An 18,775-nucleotide genomic window follows, 5' to 3' on the forward strand; every position below is an offset into this window, starting at 1 on the left:
CGTGGGGCCCCGCCCCTTGCATTGTGGGCCCCGCCTCCGCACCTTGGGGCTCCGCTCTCTCCGCATGCCCCCAGAAGCCCGGGGGAGGAGCTGCCGCGCGAAGAGGCGTGGCTGCGCTGCCGGTGGAGGCGCGCGCGGCGCTGCTAGGACTTTGGTTTTGGCACTGCTGCGAGCGGCCGCGGCGGCGCTGGTGCAGAGGACTGGACGCGGCTCTGGCGGAGCCCGCACCCGAGTTGCGCGCAGGACTTTTTGCCTGGACAAACGCAACTGCGGTGACGCCGCAAGTCTTAGTTCCGCCGCGGCGTGCGGGTTTCGCCGCCGCTGCAGCCGCCCGCGGGCAGCCCAGCAGCTCCGGCCGGCTCCGGGAGAGCGACGCGGAGAGTTTCTCCCGCAGAAACTGTCGAGGCGCGCGGCCCGAGGCGGCGTGAGAGGAGGCGGCCGGGCCACTGACCTCCCCACCCGCGCGGACAGCAGGGCTGTCCCGGGCTGGCCTCGGACTTCGGAGCCGCAGGTGGACGCAGGACAGACGTCTGGGAAGAGCGGCCAAGAGGTGGGTGCGGATGGATAAACCCTTCTGGGTGTCAGAACCAGGGAGTAGGAGCTCCTAACCTGCTGGTGACGCTGAGTGCTGGGCGCAGAGGTGGGGTGAGCCCTCCTTTGACGGAGCCCGGGCTGGGAAGATCCTAGCGGCGAGATGACACCAGCCCCGCCGGGAGTTGACAGGAGAGTTGGAGAGACGTGGGGCTAAGGTGTGATGCGTCTCTTTCCAAGGGTCTGCCTCCTAGCCTCTTTGGACCCCGATGGGATAAAGCCAGGATCCCTCACCCCCGAAGGAAAACTCACATGGGTCAGCTTCGTTGCGCGTGCATTTTCAGGGGTTCAGGGACAGCCCCCAGCTCAGGAACCCTGGTTATAAAACACCAGCTCTAGATGAAGATGCGCTAATGCAAATTGATTAACGGAGTCGATGTGTGGGCTCTTTAATTTGTTTTTTCAGGTGGTCCTTTTTGACACTGGGCATGAACGCTCTGGTACTTACCTTTGGAAGCCCTTGAAGCTCCTGCATCGGGCATCTTTGCTTCTTGACAGTGTGCGGAGTTCTGCAGAGGCCAGGCTGGGTCATGGGGAGCACTCTGGGATGCCACCGCTCCATCCCCAGGGACCCCTCCGACTTGTCCCACAGCCGCAAGTTCAGTGCGGCCTGCAACTTCAGCAACATCCTGGTGAACCAGGAGCGGCTCAACATCAACACGGCCACGGAGGAGGAGCTGATGACCCTGCCTGGGGTGACCCGTGTGGTGGCTCGCAGCATCGTGGAGTACCGCGAGTACATTGGAGGCTTCAAGAAGGTGGAGGACCTGGCCTTGGTCAGTGGGGTGGGCGCCACCAAGCTGGAGCAGGTCAAGTTTGAGATCTGTGTGAGCAGCAAGGGCAGCTCCGCGCAGCACTCGCCCAGTTCCCTGCGGCGAGACCTGCTGGTTGAGCAGCAGCCTCACCACCTGGCCACTACGGTGCCCCTCACCCCACGGGTCAACATCAACACCGCCACCCCCGCTCAGCTCATGAGTGTACGCGGCCTCACGGAGAAGATGGCGCTGGGCATTGTGGACTACCGCCGCGATCACGGGCCCTTTCGCAGCGTGGAGGACCTGGTGAGGATGGACGGTATCAACGCAGCCTTCCTGGACAAGATACGGCACCAGGTGTTTGCCGAGAGATCCAGACCCCTGTCCACCCACACCAACGGGGGCCTGACCTTCATGGCCAAGCCCCACCCCAGCCCCACCTCCCTGAGCCTGCAGAGCGAAGACCTGGACTTGCCGCCTGGGGGCCCCACGCAGATTATCTCCACGCGGCCGTCGGTGGAGGCTTTCGGAGGCACGAGGGATGGGCGGCCTGTGCTGAGGCTGGCCACTTGGAACTTGCAGAGCTGCTCCGTGGAGAAGGCCAATAACCCAGGGGTACGAGAGGTGGTGTGCATGACACTCCTGGAAAACAGGTAAGGACAGGGACCACCTGGAGCGATGGGTTCAAAGGCAGCTCTCTCATGGTGTGATTTTATCCATGGATGTGAATGCGTGGGCTTCTTTTGAGGTGGGAGGGTGCATCTTTGATCAGTGTTCTGGAGGGCCCTGACATGAGGCTCTTCTTTGGAGAACAGTGGTGGCTCTGAGATCGATTCCCAATTTAGTCCAAGTGGTGACTGAGGGGGAGTCTTGAGTGGTGCCAGCAGTGAACGCTGGTAACAGAAAGGTTTGGTGTTCTCAGTGGTATTGTGGAAGAAAGGTCTGGTGATCACCTTCTGAAAAATCAGCCATTGGAAACCCGGTGGAATGCAGTTCTGCTCTGACACACATAGGGTCACCAGGAGCCAAAGCTGACTCAGTGGCAACTGGGTTTTTTTTTTTAGTTTTTTTCTTTCTGGTAACTGTAGATGCTGCTGCTTTGCAGAGAGTTGTTTGGCTCACACTTCATGGGGTTTGCACTAGACAGGGAACGCTGAGCCCAGGATGGCTTGGAGCGTTTTGCACGTGAGAAGAGATCATTGAATTTTTTTTTCCTAGTGAGAAGGAAAATCAGATTGCTTCCATCAAATAGGCAAATTTGTGTGTACAAAACTGTCTTGAAGACCAGGTATCTGCAAACACATGCCCTGTGTGTCTGTACTAAAATACCGTGAATGAATTGGACTTCATTCTTTTTCCTTATTTGACCGGAGGCAGATTTTAAGTCCTACAATTGCAGCTCCAACTGTGCATAATCCCTCCAGACTGACTTTGGGGATTGGATATTGGCCAGATTTCCCCATTCGAACCCAAGGAGAAGGGAGTTGTAAGATAGGCTGTTATCACAGTGTTCCTGTTATTCACACACAACCCTCTGTAGGCACTTCCGTTAACCCCCCGTAGAACAGAGCAATATTATTGTAATAGTAGCTCCTGCTGCTAGCCAAGTAGTATATATCCTGTACACCATAATGTAGTCGGCTTCTGGAAGGGAAGAAATCTTTTTAATGGCCCCTTTCAGGATTCTCAGATGCTGACTTGAGAGCTCGTGCCCTGCCACCCCCGAGGGGTGGTGTGCCGTGGCCATTCACTGCTTTGCTTTGCACTAGTTATTGGTGAGGCTTGTGGGTGGTGATGTGAAGAAGGGGCTTGGTGGGACCCACAGTGCTTTGTTCAGGGCATCATGATAAACTGCCAAGGCGAAAAGCAGGTCAGAACATGTCCCTGCACGCTCGTGTCACTAAGGAGAAAAGGTATAAGCGTGTGGCCAGAGAATGGGACCAGAGGAGCCCTTGAGCATTGTTCTCGCCCGGCTGTGCCCTCTGTTTTGCATCATAACTCACTCCTTTTGCAAAATCATCTTGTTCATCCATGAGAGCTGGATTCGTCCCTGGGAGATATGTATGAGATGATGGTTCTCTTCCATCCATGGGAGCGGGAATAGGACAAGGGGAGAAGGAAGACCAGGAGAGATGACTGTTTTAATTCCTATGGAACATTTTCTTAAGGGTCAGTTTGGGGGTGGTGGGGAGAGGCAGCATTGTTATGGGTAGACAGGGGTGCTGTAGATGTACTTGCAGTGAGGGCATGACTGCATCAGGACCCAAAGTTGCTCCAGTGAGAATGACTATTTGGGTGGCCCTGGTCCATTGAAAATCATCCTTTTTTGGGGGGGGGAGCGGGTTGCCCACCCAAGGGGGGGGTATTATTTATATCTCCACAGGAGAGGGAGAGAGGGACAGAAACTCATCCTTAAAGTGTGGTCTCTGGACCAGTAACATTAGCTACGGACTCAGAATCTCCCAAGTTTCTGTGTGAACACTCTTCCAGGTGATCTGGAGTCCCTAGGGGTATAAACTTAACTCAGCTGCTAGCTGAAGGGTTTGAGGTTCAAATCCAATGATAGGTGCCATGGAAGAAGGGCTTGGCGGTCTCATAAATAAAAAAAGTCATTGAAAACCCTTTGAATAAGGTGACCAGATGTCCCGCTTTTTGGCATTTTTAAAAAGTCCTGATGTTTGGAAAGAATTAATGACAAGCTAGGGAATGGTCTATTTGGTCCATATAGACCAAATTTTTAATCAAGAACCCCACCCCACCCCCGGTCAATGGTGTCCCGCTTTAAATCTGGTCCCCTTACCTTTGGAGCACAGTGCTACCCTGATCCACATGGGGCCAAGAGTTGGGATCCACTGGTTCCTGATTCTGATGCTAACGTTTGAATATCTTTGTGCTCAACGGTGGGCAGTCAGCCTTCTCTCTGGCATTCTCTGAATCCTCATTCCTTTTCCCGGTTTAGCTTTTCTGACAAGGTCAGTGCTACTTGTCCTTTCATTGCTCTACACATCACTGCAGTCAGGCAACCCTATGACATCCCTTCTGGCTGGGGTTGAGGGGCTTGCTCCACATCTAGGACATTGGGATGTGACGGGTAGAAAATGGCAGAGCGAGCAGGAGGCCCATAGGTACTCTGAGCACTGGGCAGTGGGGATATCAAGGAGTCCTAATGACTCTGTCCAACCTGGAGTGGTTAGAATTTGCCCCATTTCCACCCACCCTCTCCCACCCCCGTTTTTTGTTTTTCCTTGGTTGAAGACATGCAGCAGCTTCTTCAGGTCTGAGTACAGGAAGTATTTACCCGGACCCCGTAGGCTGATAGGAAGGCATGCCTGTAAGAAATTGGAAAGGTGACTTGCCTGGATCACCTGCCCCAGTCCCCACTCCTGGGTGACAACTGCCGTCCTGTAGGTTAGTGGTTCCTATTACTTGCTCACAATGAATTCAGTGTTCTGTAAGCACCGCTAGCACATTGTTAGTATCTGGTAAACATAGAATAATAGGCTTAGGGCCTAATCCACTGCAGATTGGGGTGGGTGGAGCACCCAGATGGGTGTCCAGTGACTGTCCCAGGCTACCCAAAGACAGCTGACTGTGACCCAGGGGATCCCAAGTCCTCAAAGACAGCACTACATTTTCTCTAAGTGTTGGGTGTTCCCTCTGACTCACACACAACTTTTACATATCAAATCACTCCCTTTATTAGTAAGAGGAAGTACAAGAGCAAGTATTGCTGCATGTTGTTTTCCAGGTGGGTCTTATGTTCATATATGTACACATACAACACGAAGATTATCTGAATTCCAGGTGTGCCCTAATATTTTCCAGCGCTTATCACATGTGTTTGATTACCCCCAGTAACCCGGGAAGTAGATAATGCTGCTTTTATTAATGATTCTCTATCTCTGGCTGAGGAAATGAAAAGCAAAGACATTAGCTGACTTGCTCTGTCACATGGCTGATTAGTGACTCAGCGAGGACAAGGACCCACCTTCTGACTTTGGATCCGTGCGCTCGCATGCCTACTGTGTTTTGTAAGCTCGCCACTTTATCCAACTCTGTTCAGGTGTTCCCACATTCCACCTCTTCAAGGGCATTGCCAAACTGTGTCCCAGGCCCATTTCCTTAAATGAAATCCCATTTCAGAGAAACCCTTGGGCAGTTATTTTGCAAAGGGAATAGCTGGCTCTTGGCTTTCCTTTCTCTGCATTTGCTTCAGCAGGCAGGATTTCTTAAGCTGAAGAGTACTGGTGTGATGTGGGAAACACAATCCTTCCTTGCTCTGAGGCGCTGCTGCCGTGGTGGAAAGTGGTTCTGTGCGCACAGCCTGGGGGAGGCCGGCCGCACACGGCTAGACGGCCACTCCGTGGCCGTGATGACAGCCCGAGCGGCCCAGAGCTGACGGGTTTCATCACATTCCTTTGCTCGAGCTCAGTCTTGGGCAATATTTTCCTTGTTCGGTATTTATGGAGCAAGAGGAATGCTTCTGCTAAATTTCCTCGCAAAATTGGGTGACAGTCCACATAAGGAATGAAAATTATTCTGCCCCACTCCTGCCCCTCCCCACCCCCCGGCCTGCACCCCCGAAGGAGTTGTTCTATTAAAAGGTCCTTTGGTTACTGAAAGCTGAGCCCTGGGGGAGCTGACAGATAATCTCCAAAAGAAATGAGAGCTAGCATCTCGGTCGCCCATTTGTCCCATGGCCTACATCCGAAAGGGACCGGAGTGTCAACGTGTGTACGCTGTACGATGATTTAAATCTGTTTTCTGCCACGCGTCCACTCTCTCAAAGTGCAAGATGGATCAGGGCTTGGCAGCGAACACTGATTGTGAATAAAGAGAATGTAGTTCATTAGACCTGGTTAGTAGGCTCCCTATCTACATCACCCTTCTTGTCATTTGGTTCATTCACTGGAAAATATGGACTGAATGCCTGCTAGGTGCATAACACAAAAAATAACCAAACTCTCTGTCGTGGAGTCCATGCCAACACAGGGAGACCCTATGGGACAGCGTAGAACTGCCCTGTGAATTTCTGAGACTGTAACTCTTTGTGGGAGTCGGAAGGCCCGTCTTTCTCCCAAAGAGTGGCTAGTGGTTTCAAACTGCTGACCTGGCAGTCAGTAGCCCTACTCATCTCCACTCCTTCATCAGAGCTCAATTCAGAAACCCACTTGGCCATGCTACTTCACAGATTAAGGTGAATGTGGACAAAGTGAGTGCGTCAGAATCCAATAGTGTGGTAAACTCAGATTGTGTCAGGTAAGTCGCTGATCATGATGGGTTATGCTGTTCCCAGTGAGAATAAAAGGCCCGCTCCGAGGGATGGAAGGCAGTTGGGGTGGGTGGATGAAGAGGGACATAATATGTGAGAATAAAATGCACAGCGATGTTCTCGGAGTAGCCAATCTGTAATCTATTTTGACGGCCGGAAACTGGGGCTCAGGAGAGAGGCGGTGGCATTTGAGTGGCCTTCCCTGAGGAGGCAGGATTTCAAGCCAGGCAGTTCCGGGTGACTTCAGAGTGGGGAAGAGGGTGCCTTTCCCCAAATAACGTGCTCTCCTGCTTGTCCCCTCCCTGTTGTGGGACGTAATCTGGCCAGGTATCAGTAATCTGGGATGTAATCTGCCTTGGGAAAGGTGGGGCTTCCCCTTTGGGGCAGTGTCAGGGCTGTGGAGCCCACGTACCTTTCCTGCTTTTGTTCTCCCGAAGGTCAGGGCTTGGGGCCAGAGGTAGAGCACATCCAGAAGGTGTCAGAGTCCCTCCACCCAAGCCGTGAGCCTGAGACCTTGGGACCCGCTCCAAGGAGGAGTTCCGTCTTCCTGAGCCACGGCGCGCTGGGCTCTTTCCAGAGAGAAAGGTGGGCAGTGGATGAATGGAGTAGACAAAGTGAGTGAAAAGAAGTCCCTGTGTGGGAATGGCAAGGGGGTTATTTTCCCAAAGGGAAAAGGTGTTACTTTGGGCTTTCCAGAAAGCTGGGCCTCCTTTGGGTCTGATATTAAGGCCTCCGGGATATTTAATAGGATTTCTACAGGGTTGCTGATTCCTTTATTATCCATTTAACCGTTCACCGAGCAGATATTCTTGTGTGTGTGCACACGTGTGTGCGTGCGCGGGGTGTCATCAAGTGAGCTCTGACTCACGGGGACACCGTGTACAACAGAGCAAACCGTGTCCTGATCCCACACCGTCTTCACAGTCGCTGCTGGGTTTGATCCCAGGGCAGCAGCCACCGTGTCAGTACCTCTCTCGAGACTCTTCCTCTTCTTCACTGACCCTCCCTCCACCTTCTGTTGTCTGTTTGCCTTGCCGAGTGCTCACTGGGTGCCATGGTGGCACAGTGGTGCCGGCCCCAGCAGCTAACTGAACGGGCAGTAGTTGGAATCTGTGAGCCACTCCGAGAGGAAAAGCAAGACACGGAGATGACAACCTGGAAACTCGCTGGGGCTGCTCTGCTCTGCTCTGTTGGTTCCGTCGCAATCGGCTTGATAACAACAGTAGGTTTGGGGGGTTACCTGGCTCCATTTCAGGGTGCGGTCATAAAGCAGAGAGCAAGACAAAGCCTCCCCTTACAGAGCTGCCATTCCAGGCAGAGAGATAACAAGTTAGCAAATACATCGTTACAGATAGCTTGGCCAGTGGTGACAAGGAGGAGGGAGGCAAGGTGAGGGCATGAGCAGCCGTGGAAGGTTGCAGGTGAAAGCTGAGGGCGGGGATAGAGCCAGGCATGGGAAAGACTGGGAAGAACATGTTCTGGGTGAACTGGTGAGTGCGTGACTGTCGAGGCCGTGAGAGATCACTTGCTGGTTCCAGAGACAGACAGAAGGCCAGGGTTCGGGATTGGCAGGTGCATGGGGTTGCAGAGGGAGGCAGGCAGTTTTGGTGGGGTCTGCTAGGCTTTTCTTTTCACAGCAGTGGGAGGCTGTGTAGGACTCTTAAGTGGAGGCTAATGGAATCACCTCTTCCCTCTGTGGTCCTGGCTGCCGGGGTGCTGCTTGGGGCAAGTCTTGGGGGATGAGTAAAGAGGAATGGTTGGGAGGTTTCAGCAGAAAGGGACACGGATGGGGAGATGGAGCAGCAGGTAAGGATGGGAGGTGGTTTATACACCGAAAGACGTGTTTGGGTATTGGGAGGATTAACTGGTGTCCCATATGACCGTCTCTGAGATTCCTAGAAGACAGGGTCAGAGGCAGTTAAGAGCTCCTGGGGCGGGTGGGCTGCCATGCCTCAGCATTATGTTGACATGACGCAGCTTGCGGACCTCACCGCCTCCCTCTGCTAAAGCTGTCCTGGGGATGGGTGTGGAAGCCCCCGTCCAGAGTGTCTGGGCCGCAAGGCTGACTTGTCTTTTGGGCAGACAGAGTTCCAGACAAGGCCTCATTTTTCTGTTTGCTTTTTAATTGGGTATTTTTAAGTATCTGCCATTCTGCCTTTTTTTTTCTTCAGGCGTACAACTTAGAGATATCACCTACATTATTTATGTTGTACAAACAGCATCTGTTGCTGTCAACTTGCCCATCGCCATAAACAAAGCTACCGTCCCCCAAACAATGATGGCTCCCCGTGTTGCTCTCCCTCCGCCCCTGCCAAGCATGAGTAAACATTGGTTTCTAGATGTTTGCCTGTTCTTGTTATAGCATATGGATAAGTGAGATCATCCTATTTCTTTCAGCGTAGTGTTTTCAAGAGTCACCCATGTTCTGGCATGCAGCAGGACTTTACTGGAATCAATTGCCTATAAAATCAGGCATATTTTTTTGTTGTTGTTGGGTTAGGCATTTCCACCAATGACATTTGTGGAAATCAATTCCATATTTATTGAGCACCTACTTGGAGCTCAAGGAGCCCTGATGGTATAGGTTATGAGTTGCACTGCAATCCACAAGGTCAGCAGTTCAAAACCACCAGTCACTCCTTGGGAGAAAGCTGGGGCTTGGTACTCCCGTAAAGAGTCAGTCAATAGTCTCAGACACTCACAGGGGCTCACCTGCATCGGCATGCACTTGGCGGCAGTGAGTGTTTTGAGAGTTTATTAGGCCCTCACTCTCTGATGAGTTCAGGGTACAGGAGACCCAAGGGCAATCAGGGGGCTCACAATTTGCCAAGAAAACACACATGATAGCGATCGTGGCAGTGTGCACTCTGAAGAAGGAAGCAAACTTGCTCTGCTCCTAACAACATCGGCGTCATAGTTATTAGTGCTGCTATCACCGAAATGCCCCAAGTAAGTGGCTTTACCAAACAGACATCGATTTCCCGTTTAAGAGGCCAGACCCCTGATTCAGAGCCCTGGCTCCAGGAGCAGGTGTTTTCTCCCCGTTGGTTCTGGAGGAAGGTCCTGGTTCCTCAGCTTCTGCTTCCTGGTCCTTGGAGATCTCCATGTGGCTTGGCGTCTCACTGCCACCCCACCCCACGGCTCCCATCTCTGCCTGCTGGCTTGTTTTTAATAGCTTCTATGTCTCAGAAGAGATTGATTCAACAACACTTCACATTAATCCTGCTCAATTAACATAACAAATTCTACATTCCCAAATGGGATTATGACCACAGATATAAAAATCCCTGCCGCGGAGTCAACACTGACTCACAGCTGCCCGGTAGCATGGAGTAGAACTGGTCCCTGGGGCTTTTGAGACTGCAAATCTTTACAGGAGCGGACAGCCTCATCTTTCTCTCACAGGGCTGCTGGTGGGTTTGAACTGCTGACCTTCCTAACTACAGCCCATCACTTAACCCACTGTGCCACCAGGCTTTTTGACCACAGGTATATAGGTTAGGTAGGAGTTACAGCAGTTTTTTTTGGGGGGGGGGGATTAAATCTGGGACAGTGGGATTGGTGATTTGCTCTGGAGATACGTGAAGCCTTAGCATCAGAATGTTGAGGGCAGGGGACAAACCGGGTGGTTGGGAAGAAGCTAGTCTGGAGGGGAGGGACTGACAGGACATATTCTGAGGGGCAGGTGAGGAGTGGGAGTCTGGAGTAAGACACAGATGTCCGAGCAGGGCCCCGGCATCAGCCTTACATCCATACATATGCTTGCAAAATCAGCCTCCAACAAAGGGTCCTCACAGTCAGGGAATTCAGACCCCAAAGGTTTCGATGATACGTTATTATAATGTAGAGTGTTATTTTCATTTCAAAATAAAAACTCTGTCTTCTTACCCAATAACTTATGAAAAATTAGTTCCCTGGACACAATGAAAACGAGTCATTTCACGAAAATTTTACCTGCTCATCATCAGCAATCTTGACTGTGTGTGGCAATGTACAGATGTGCGGGCGATTCCCCATCAGTGACTCCTAACATCAAAGTCTCCAGGAGACACTTCAAAAATGCCCTGCCCTGCCTGGGCATCCTTGGCCGATCCAGGAGCTTCAGACACTCCCTGATCGGAGGTCCTGCCAGTGCATAGAGCTGACTTGAGAAAGGATTTTCTTGTAGTCTCTCTTGATTGACAACGGCCAGCCAGTGTTGAATTCCACTGGCCGGGGATGCAGGGGACAGGCACGGTGAGAACAGTTTACTATCAAGAATGGCCTGACCCCTACCACACTGCTGGGCAATGAAACCCTGGATTTTCTTCACTGTCCTGTTGTCTGTCTCCAGGCAGCTCTTGCTTCCTGTGAATTCTATTTTGGTCCTGCCACGAACTGATTAAGCTGCTAAGCTGGAGCTTCCATGCTTTTATCTGCAGACCCCTGAAGTGCTGTGCTTAAGCCAAGAGCCTCGTTCACCATTGACACATTGGAGAGTTAACATGCATTTTAGGGGTGGGCTTAGTGTGTTCTAAGCCCCTAACCCAAGAAAACCCAGTGCCATTGAATTGATGTTGACTGATAGCCACGCTGAGGGACAGAGCACAGCCGTCTGCTCCGTAGAGAACTGTACATCTTTACAGGAGCAGACAGCCCCATCTTTCTCCCTCAGAGTGGGTGGCTGTAAACTGCCGAACTTGTGGTTAGCAGGCCAGTGCTTAACCTGCTGTGCCACCAGGGCTCCTTTATGACTGCGTTCTAGGATCCGTACCCTTCGGTTGTTTACTCAAAAGCCAAAGGGCAAACCAGCACTCCGTCTTTCTCAGTGGTTCGGAAAGCACGCCGTCTTTAGTCTCAAGTGGATTTTCTGTCTCGTGAAAAATGAACCCCGTAATATTAAAAAGAGAAATACAACTTTTCCACAATGCATTTTCAACTAAGCAAATTTAGTAGGGCCCTTGAAAGCATTTGTCCTTCTTTTTAAATTTTATTGGTAAAAAGGTAAAAAAATGGGTGGCCTAAAAGTACCAGTGTTTGGCCCTAGGCCTTGGCCTAGCCTGCCATCAGCCTCGGGGACCTCCCTCCTGTCCTGGTGGGTGTGGCCTCTGTGGCCTCAGGCTTCCCATCATTCCCAGCTTTTTAATCAACTGGTTTTGAACGGCTAAATAGTTCAGACACCGCCCCGCCCCCCACCTGGTGGCGGTGTTCACTGGTAGTGGTAAGGAGCCCTGGTGGAGCTGTGGGTGAGGCATTGGGCTGCTCAGCGCAAGGTCTACAGTTCGAATCCCTCAGCTGCTCCTCCGGAGAAAGATGAAGTTGTCTACGCCCATTGAGATGTACAGTCAACTTGATGCTACTAGTGGGTTTGGTTGTTTTGTTTGGTAGTGATGAAGGAGCCTTGGTGGTACAGTGGATAAGGGTTTGTCTACCCACTAAAAGGTGAATGCTTCCCATGCACCAGCCTCTCCGCAGGAGAAAGGAAAGTTGCCTCTGTAAAAATGTACAGCCTTAGCAACCTTATTGGGAACCTCTTCTGTCCTGTGAGGTCCCTGTAAGTGGGAATCGTAGGTTTGGTTTGGGTTTGATAGTAGTAACAACAATAATTAATAGCAGTGCTAATTACTGAGGACAGGGGCCGGGGCCAAGTAGCTTCTCATGTTGGTAGCATTATTATCCCAGTTTTATAGACGCAGAAGCGATGCTCAGGAAAGCTAAGAAAGGTTGCTCCACGTTTAAGTGGTGGAGCCGGGAGTAGAACCCAAGTAGCTGCACTCCAAAGTGTCAGGGGAGAAAGGCTTGTCTGTGTTCAGTGGTGTTTTCCCACATGTTTGTATTTGACTCATCATCCCAGCATCGGTTCCAGTTCCTTATGTCATGATCGTTCATAAGTATCGTGTTATAAATATGTGTGTGTGCTATAAATATGGGTGGACAAACATCTCCAGTGTTTGTTTCTTCAAAGTACAGCAGGAAGTTAAAGATATTTGCAAAGCAATTGAAGTCTATTTTTTTCAATGACATTTCCCGTTGTTTACAATTGTCTTGCCCATACCTACTTCAACATTTTTTTAAGCAACTTGCTTTTATAGAACCTTACTAAGCAATTTTCTTTCTGCTTACACTCAGGTCGCTAATGGGTGTCACAAGTCACGAGACCACAGTGATACAGCCAATCGGTATAAACAAGTCTAGAGTAGAGAGTTGACTCTGGTTAAGCACAGGATCGACTGGTGTGAGAGTGAAAGTCACAGTTGATCCAGCCATGGCATTTGGTGTTTCATGGACATCCCCCAGCTCGTCTAGTGAATCCCTGGTGTTGATCTATAGTGCCCTTAATTTTAGTGGTCCAATCTGTCCATTCCCATTGGGATATGCTTTAAGAACTCCATCTCACCTCAAGTTCACGAAGTGATTCCCTTACAGTGTCATTTATGGGTATTATAATGGTCTTTTATGTTTATTTTAGTTCTTAATATATCTGGAATGTTTATGGTGTGAGATTGGGATCCAGTGTTACATCTTTGAGTTTCCCAGTCCCATCTGGAAACAACTTAAGTTTTTCTCCACTGATTTGGGGTGACACCTTTGTCCTCTAGATACAGCCAGTGGATTTTCTCCTGTGTGTTTCTGGGTCATCGGAAGACTGTAGTATCTGGTTGGATGGCCCTTCTTCATTCAGAAATGTTCTTAGCATGTGTATACTTCCGAATCAACTGGAGTTTCTCAAGACATCTTGGTGGAATGGCATTGACTCTACAGATGCAATCTGAGAAAAGGACACCGTGGCAAGGTGAAGTCAGCCTATCCTTAAATGTATGTACTACGCTTGAGTGTTCTATTTTGTTTATAGGGTCTGTCGGTATAAGCGTAACATTTTTCTCTATGAATGTGCAATACATTCATTGTTAAGTTATATTCTAGATACTCTAATTCTACATTTTTAAAGAACCACCCTCCCATCCCTGACACACACACACACACACACACACACACACACACACTCAGAGAATAAAATCCCACAGTTTTGCTCAGGGACTCGCCCAGTATTTAACATCCTTATACCATGATGCTCTTCCTTGTGCTTACTGTACATTGTTTATTTGTAATTTAGGACCATTTTCCAAATCTCTCCTCAGTAGAAATGAAAGCCAGGCGGTTAGAACGCCTTTGAGACCTTTTCTGTGCACTCGAGGCCTCAATTAAATCTCCTTCCACCTTTCGTTCTTAGCCTAGATAGTTTTGATTTATTTTGCCTTTCTCCATAATCGATACTTTTCCATCATACATCAGTTCTTTGGCTGTACTCTAAACCTGAGATTGTCTTGCCTGGTGTACAAAGAGGAGTCAACCCAATAGAAAAACCCAAACAGATGTCATTGGCTTAGAACAAACAAAATATAGTTTCCCTAAATTATTTATATTTAAAATTAATTTTTTTATAAAGCAACTTTAGCAGTGAGTCAAAGTTTATTGTAGGTCAGAACCCCCAAATTATCTTTATAAGTCAAACATCATTTATTGAGTGTTGTTTTTATCAATGCTGTTTGATTTTCACATGTCTTTGAAGTTGGATACATCTGACCATAAATGTATGTATGTTTATACATGTCTGCACTGACGGTGTCTGGGTATTCATGAGCTGTGAATACAGCTTCTCCGTACTAGTCAACACGGTTAGTTCCAAAGACCAGGCTGTTATTGGAAATAGTCATTATATGAATATGAAAGATGGCCACATCAGATCACAAAATGGAGAATGATGATTTTATTATGGAACTGTCAGCTTGCATCATGACGTAACTGCCCAAACTCTGAGAATCATGGCCCAGCCATCAGAGCCTACGCTACTTTCTTCTCTAACTTCGGTGTTCGTTATTGGCAGGGGTGCACCGCCACTGCACGAAGCAGCTGAATGGTAAATCTTTCACTGTTGTAAATTCAAAATGTCAGATGATGAGATAGTCGGTGAGAAGTAACGGTACACCAATTTAAAAAAATCGATATCTATCTTTAGTGTTGATCACATCTGTGCTTCTTTCACTTTTGCAGTAAATATAGTCAAGAAGATCTATTTGTAGCTGGCTGTATGTGCACTGCTTTCTGATGATTTGTATGTTCTCTAGCTAGTGTCTACCAAGCCCCGTGACTCCTGTTACCTGACTTAATTTAAAAGTGTCACTGGGTGACAATTAGAAATCTCTCTATAGCTAGGTTTCTAAAAGGTCCCCGGATCGTTCAAGTCAGAGTCAGGTGTCCTGAGCCTTGTCTTTTGTATCGTGCAAGGCCAGGCTGTGATGGCTGTCTGTGTTGTTCAAATGGGGACCTTTCCCTCTTGATATGAAGCAGTTCAAACAGATAAGAAGGTCAGCAGTTGTTAGCTGCCACTGCGTTGGTCTCTGGCTCCGGGTGCCCTCGTGCACTGCAGAATGCACATCCCCATGCCTGGTTGCCAGTCTGACCGTTGTGATCCACAGAATTTTCACTGACTGATTTCTGGAAGTAGATCTCTGTTGTATTTTACACAAATAATGTGCATTTTATACAACTGTGCACACCGCACAACCACTGCATGCTTTCTTAAACATGCTATACCAGTATATTTTACATATTCTTGAGCTTTACCGTCATTTTTCTTTCCAAAAGACTTAATGCTAGGTTTGATCTTGGTGCTTGCTGAGACAGATGTTGGAGTCCCAGCAGCAGACCGACAGCAGCATCTCCGGTGTTTCTTTTTCCCTGTTTTTAAAGATCATTTTACTGGAGACTCATAGTTCTTATAACAATCCATGCATCAATGGTATCAAGCATATTTGTACATATGTTGCCATCATTATTTTCTAAACATTTACTTTCTATTTGAGCCTTTAGCATCAGCTCCTCCTTTTTCCCCACCTCCCTTCCCCTGTGTTTCTAAAGCAGTCTGTCTAGAATTCCTTCTTGCCTCTGAAAATTAATTTCTCCAAAATGCAGGAAGAAATCACTTTTTTCCCCATCCTGGAAACAGCCTTCACCAAGGCGCTGGCCCGGAGGTGCGGAGAGGCTGTTCAGGAAGGTAGAGCCGGCATAGCACAGCTACCTGTGGTGTAATGGGCTAGGTACGTGTGGGCCTGCTAACCACCAGGGTAGTCATTTGAAAGCCTCTCTGCCAGAGAAAGATGAAGCTTTCTGCTTCCCAAAATATTTAGTTTCAGAAACTTACAGGGGTAGTTCTACTCTGCCCTGTAGGGTCATTACAATTCAGAATTGACCCCATGGCAGAGAGAGAGAGTGTGTGTGTTCGTCTGCAAGTGCCATGAGGTATGTATGAGAACCTCAGGAGCAGAGGGATCCATGTCCCTCATTTAGACACGACAGGTCTGATTTGCCACTTGGGGACCCTGTGGGGTCTGGCAGTGTGTCCCTGCACCCACCTCATCCTATCACCGAATGTCACACGGGGCCAGCACCATGGTACCTGCACGCATGTGAGAAATGCCTCTTGACAGCCACGGAACCAACCTTTGCTCAGGCTGTGGCAGCCCCCTGGGCAGTCCTCGGCCCGATCCTCTGCCTGTCTCCCCCATAACAAACATAGACACACTGGGCTCTAAGGGACTCCCCATTCAGGCCCGCGGGTGAATTGCTCCAGAGCCAGCACTCAGCTTCAGTTGTTTGTGTTCCGATTGCCAGGCTGTGGCTAGACTCCATCTATGGCTTCTTGACCATGGCTCTGACTTTGTACAAACATGGTCAAAAGTAAATATTTTGGGCTGGCAGCCCCCCTGGCGGGGGGTACCGAGCCCCAGGGGCTGGTATTATCCACTTTGGGAAACTCGGCACTGAAACATCATAGTGATTACTTGTGGGACTGCGATCTAGATGGTCAGCAGTTCGAAACCTCCAGCCATCCCCAGGAGAAAGATGGGGTTTTCTAGAGCCCTACCCTGTCCTTTAGGGTCCCAGTGAGTTGGCATCGGCTTGAGGGCCGTGAGTCTATTGTACATATATCTGAGTTTTACCAGCAATTTCCCTTGAGGAAAAGTTTTCAAAGTCTACAAACTACTGCATACAAATATGTTTCCATAAAATCATTGCGCTCCTGGTGTTCGAGAGCTGCTCACTACGTGGGTCCTTTCTCCACTTCTTGTCAGTACACATTGTTGTCTTGGGAACATAGTGCCCCATATCCACAGGGACGGATGTTTATCCTTCTTTTAGACACAGCTCCCCCACTCGCAGCCTGTCTGGGCTTGAGGGGCAGTAAGGCCCACCACCCATGGGGGAAGCTTTATCAGAATAAGGTGCTATTTTTGTGTGTGTACAGAAACATTTAAAATGAAAAAAGATGCTATATTTGACTCTAGATTATAATAACTTGAGATATGTTTGACTCTGTCATAAATAGGATTCTAAATAAACTGTGCATGCCGAAAAAGCAGGATAAATCATCGTCGAAGAAAAAGGTGGGAGGGAAATAGCATATGGTATAAAGCATGTACGAACTAAAAATAAAGCTGCCTCATTCTCCTCCCGGAGCGGAGTTCTTGGGTACTCTGGATGTCTTGGTGGAAGGAAGAGGAATTAAGTCGAAAATTATCAGTGGTTGTCTCTTAGCTCTTTGGATTTGTGGCCCCCTCACATCAGGCTCAGGTCAGCCTCTTAGCCAAGGTATTAAGTTGTACTCTTGGTTTAATTGCGCCAAGGAAGTCTCTTGGTTCCAAGGCCTGCTCTGTGCATCTTAGGGCGTATAGGTGGAGAACTCGTTCTTTTTTGGGTCTGTGTTCAAGATACCTTTCTGCTGTCCAGAGGTTTGGCTTAACTGGGGGAGAAACGATGGCCGTAGCCTCATGCAGCCTAATTGTTTTCAGGGGGGTGAGCCCTTCTCCACCTGTTCTCCCAGGATCTGTTTAAAGCCTTTGATTTGGAATGCTTTCCTTGCATGTAATGAGAAGTTTACCACACTAGCCATCTGCCGTTAACTTGCAGACCAACTTTTGCTGGTCCAGCGCCTTTTTATTTTCTCCACACGTGTATTTTTGCAATAGTTTTAAGTGGAGCTGTGTTCCAATTCTAATCGGAGAGATTCCATGGTTTACTAATGACCCTTCTTCTCCTCCCATCCCTGTTGGGCCCTGGTGGCTGGTGATGCCCCTAAACATCCGTGTACGTTCATTTTATCTTACCCCTTTGGGGTTTAGGTTTGGGCTGTGCTTTATAACGTAGGTAGTATGACATGAGTCCTTCTGGGTGACTTCTCTGTAAGTAATGTGTACCAACACCGAGCTGATGCTCAGACAGTGCTTTGAGGATGGTTGTGGTGGTAAGCAGATCTTGAAAATTCAGAGGGCGATGATTTTATGGAAACGTATCTGTATGCAGTAGTTTGTAGACTTTTAAAACCAGCAGAAGCCTTTCCTCGCGGGGAAACTGTTGATAAAACGCTGATATGTGTACACTGTACTCACTGCCCTCAAGGCGATGCCGACTCATAGCCACCCTATAGGACAGGGTAGAACTACCCCTGTGGGTTTCCAAGACTGTACCTCTTTATGGGAGTAGAAAGCCCCATCTCTCTCTGTGGAGTGGCTGGTGGTTTTGAACTGCCAACCATTTGGATTACAGCCCCACACATAACCACTAAGCCACCAGGCCTGCTTCACACAATACACACATGGTAAGTAGAACTGCTCTGGAGGAAGGAGCTGGAGTCCTGCCAACTTAACCGCCCCTAACATAGGTGGTCACCTTTCTTTGTGCTTCAGAATTGCCCGAGGAGCTTTAAAGACATCGCCACACGCTGCCCCCCTCCCCCCTTGTTGCCTCTGCTCCTCTGGGCTGGGACTTGGCAAGGGACACCATATATATACTGGTGTATAAGCTGAGTTTTTCAGCACATTTTTAATGTACTTTTTAGGTAAAATTAGGTGCCTGGACTGATATTCAGGTCAGCTTATACTCGAATATATGGTAATTTCCCTGCCACTGCCTGGCTACTGCCCAACAGAATAAGCAATGATTCCAAAACAGGGATGCAGGGACTTTGAATGCAGGGACATAAAGCACTAACAAGGACTTCATGAAATTGTGTTCCCCTGATGATAAATTCCTACATAAAGGAGTTATGTGCATGGCAGGACACAGATGACTAAAACAATTGTGCTACACTGGGAGGAGGCACAATGTGGGGAGCGGGGAG

The 18,775-nt window shown here is 49.1% G+C and overlaps 1 protein-coding gene across 2 annotated transcripts in view; it reads left to right on the forward strand.

Moving 5' to 3' along the window:
• Window positions 1-218: 218 nt before the first annotated feature.
• EEPD1 (endonuclease/exonuclease/phosphatase family domain containing 1) overlaps window positions 219-18,775 on the forward strand; it is a 131,278-nt gene continuing 112,721 nt past the window's right edge. Inside the window, exons 1-2 of one of the 2 annotated variants that reach the window (XM_045286394.1) lie at window positions 219-550; window positions 998-1,999. In XM_045286394.1, the coding sequence (XP_045142329.1) occupies window positions 1,122-1,999 (878 nt within the window). In that variant the 5' untranslated portion in view covers window positions 219-550; window positions 998-1,121. Of the gene's footprint in view, window positions 551-603; window positions 2,000-18,775 lie in introns of those variants that run through there. The other variant, XM_004708020.2, reaches the window with a different exon arrangement.

This window comes from Echinops telfairi, unplaced genomic scaffold (genome assembly GCF_000313985.2).
Source record: "Echinops telfairi isolate 266 unplaced genomic scaffold, ASM31398v2 ScPeMD7_7;HRSCAF=31, whole genome shotgun sequence".
Classification (NCBI taxonomy): Eukaryota; Metazoa; Chordata; class Mammalia; order Afrosoricida; family Tenrecidae; genus Echinops; species Echinops telfairi.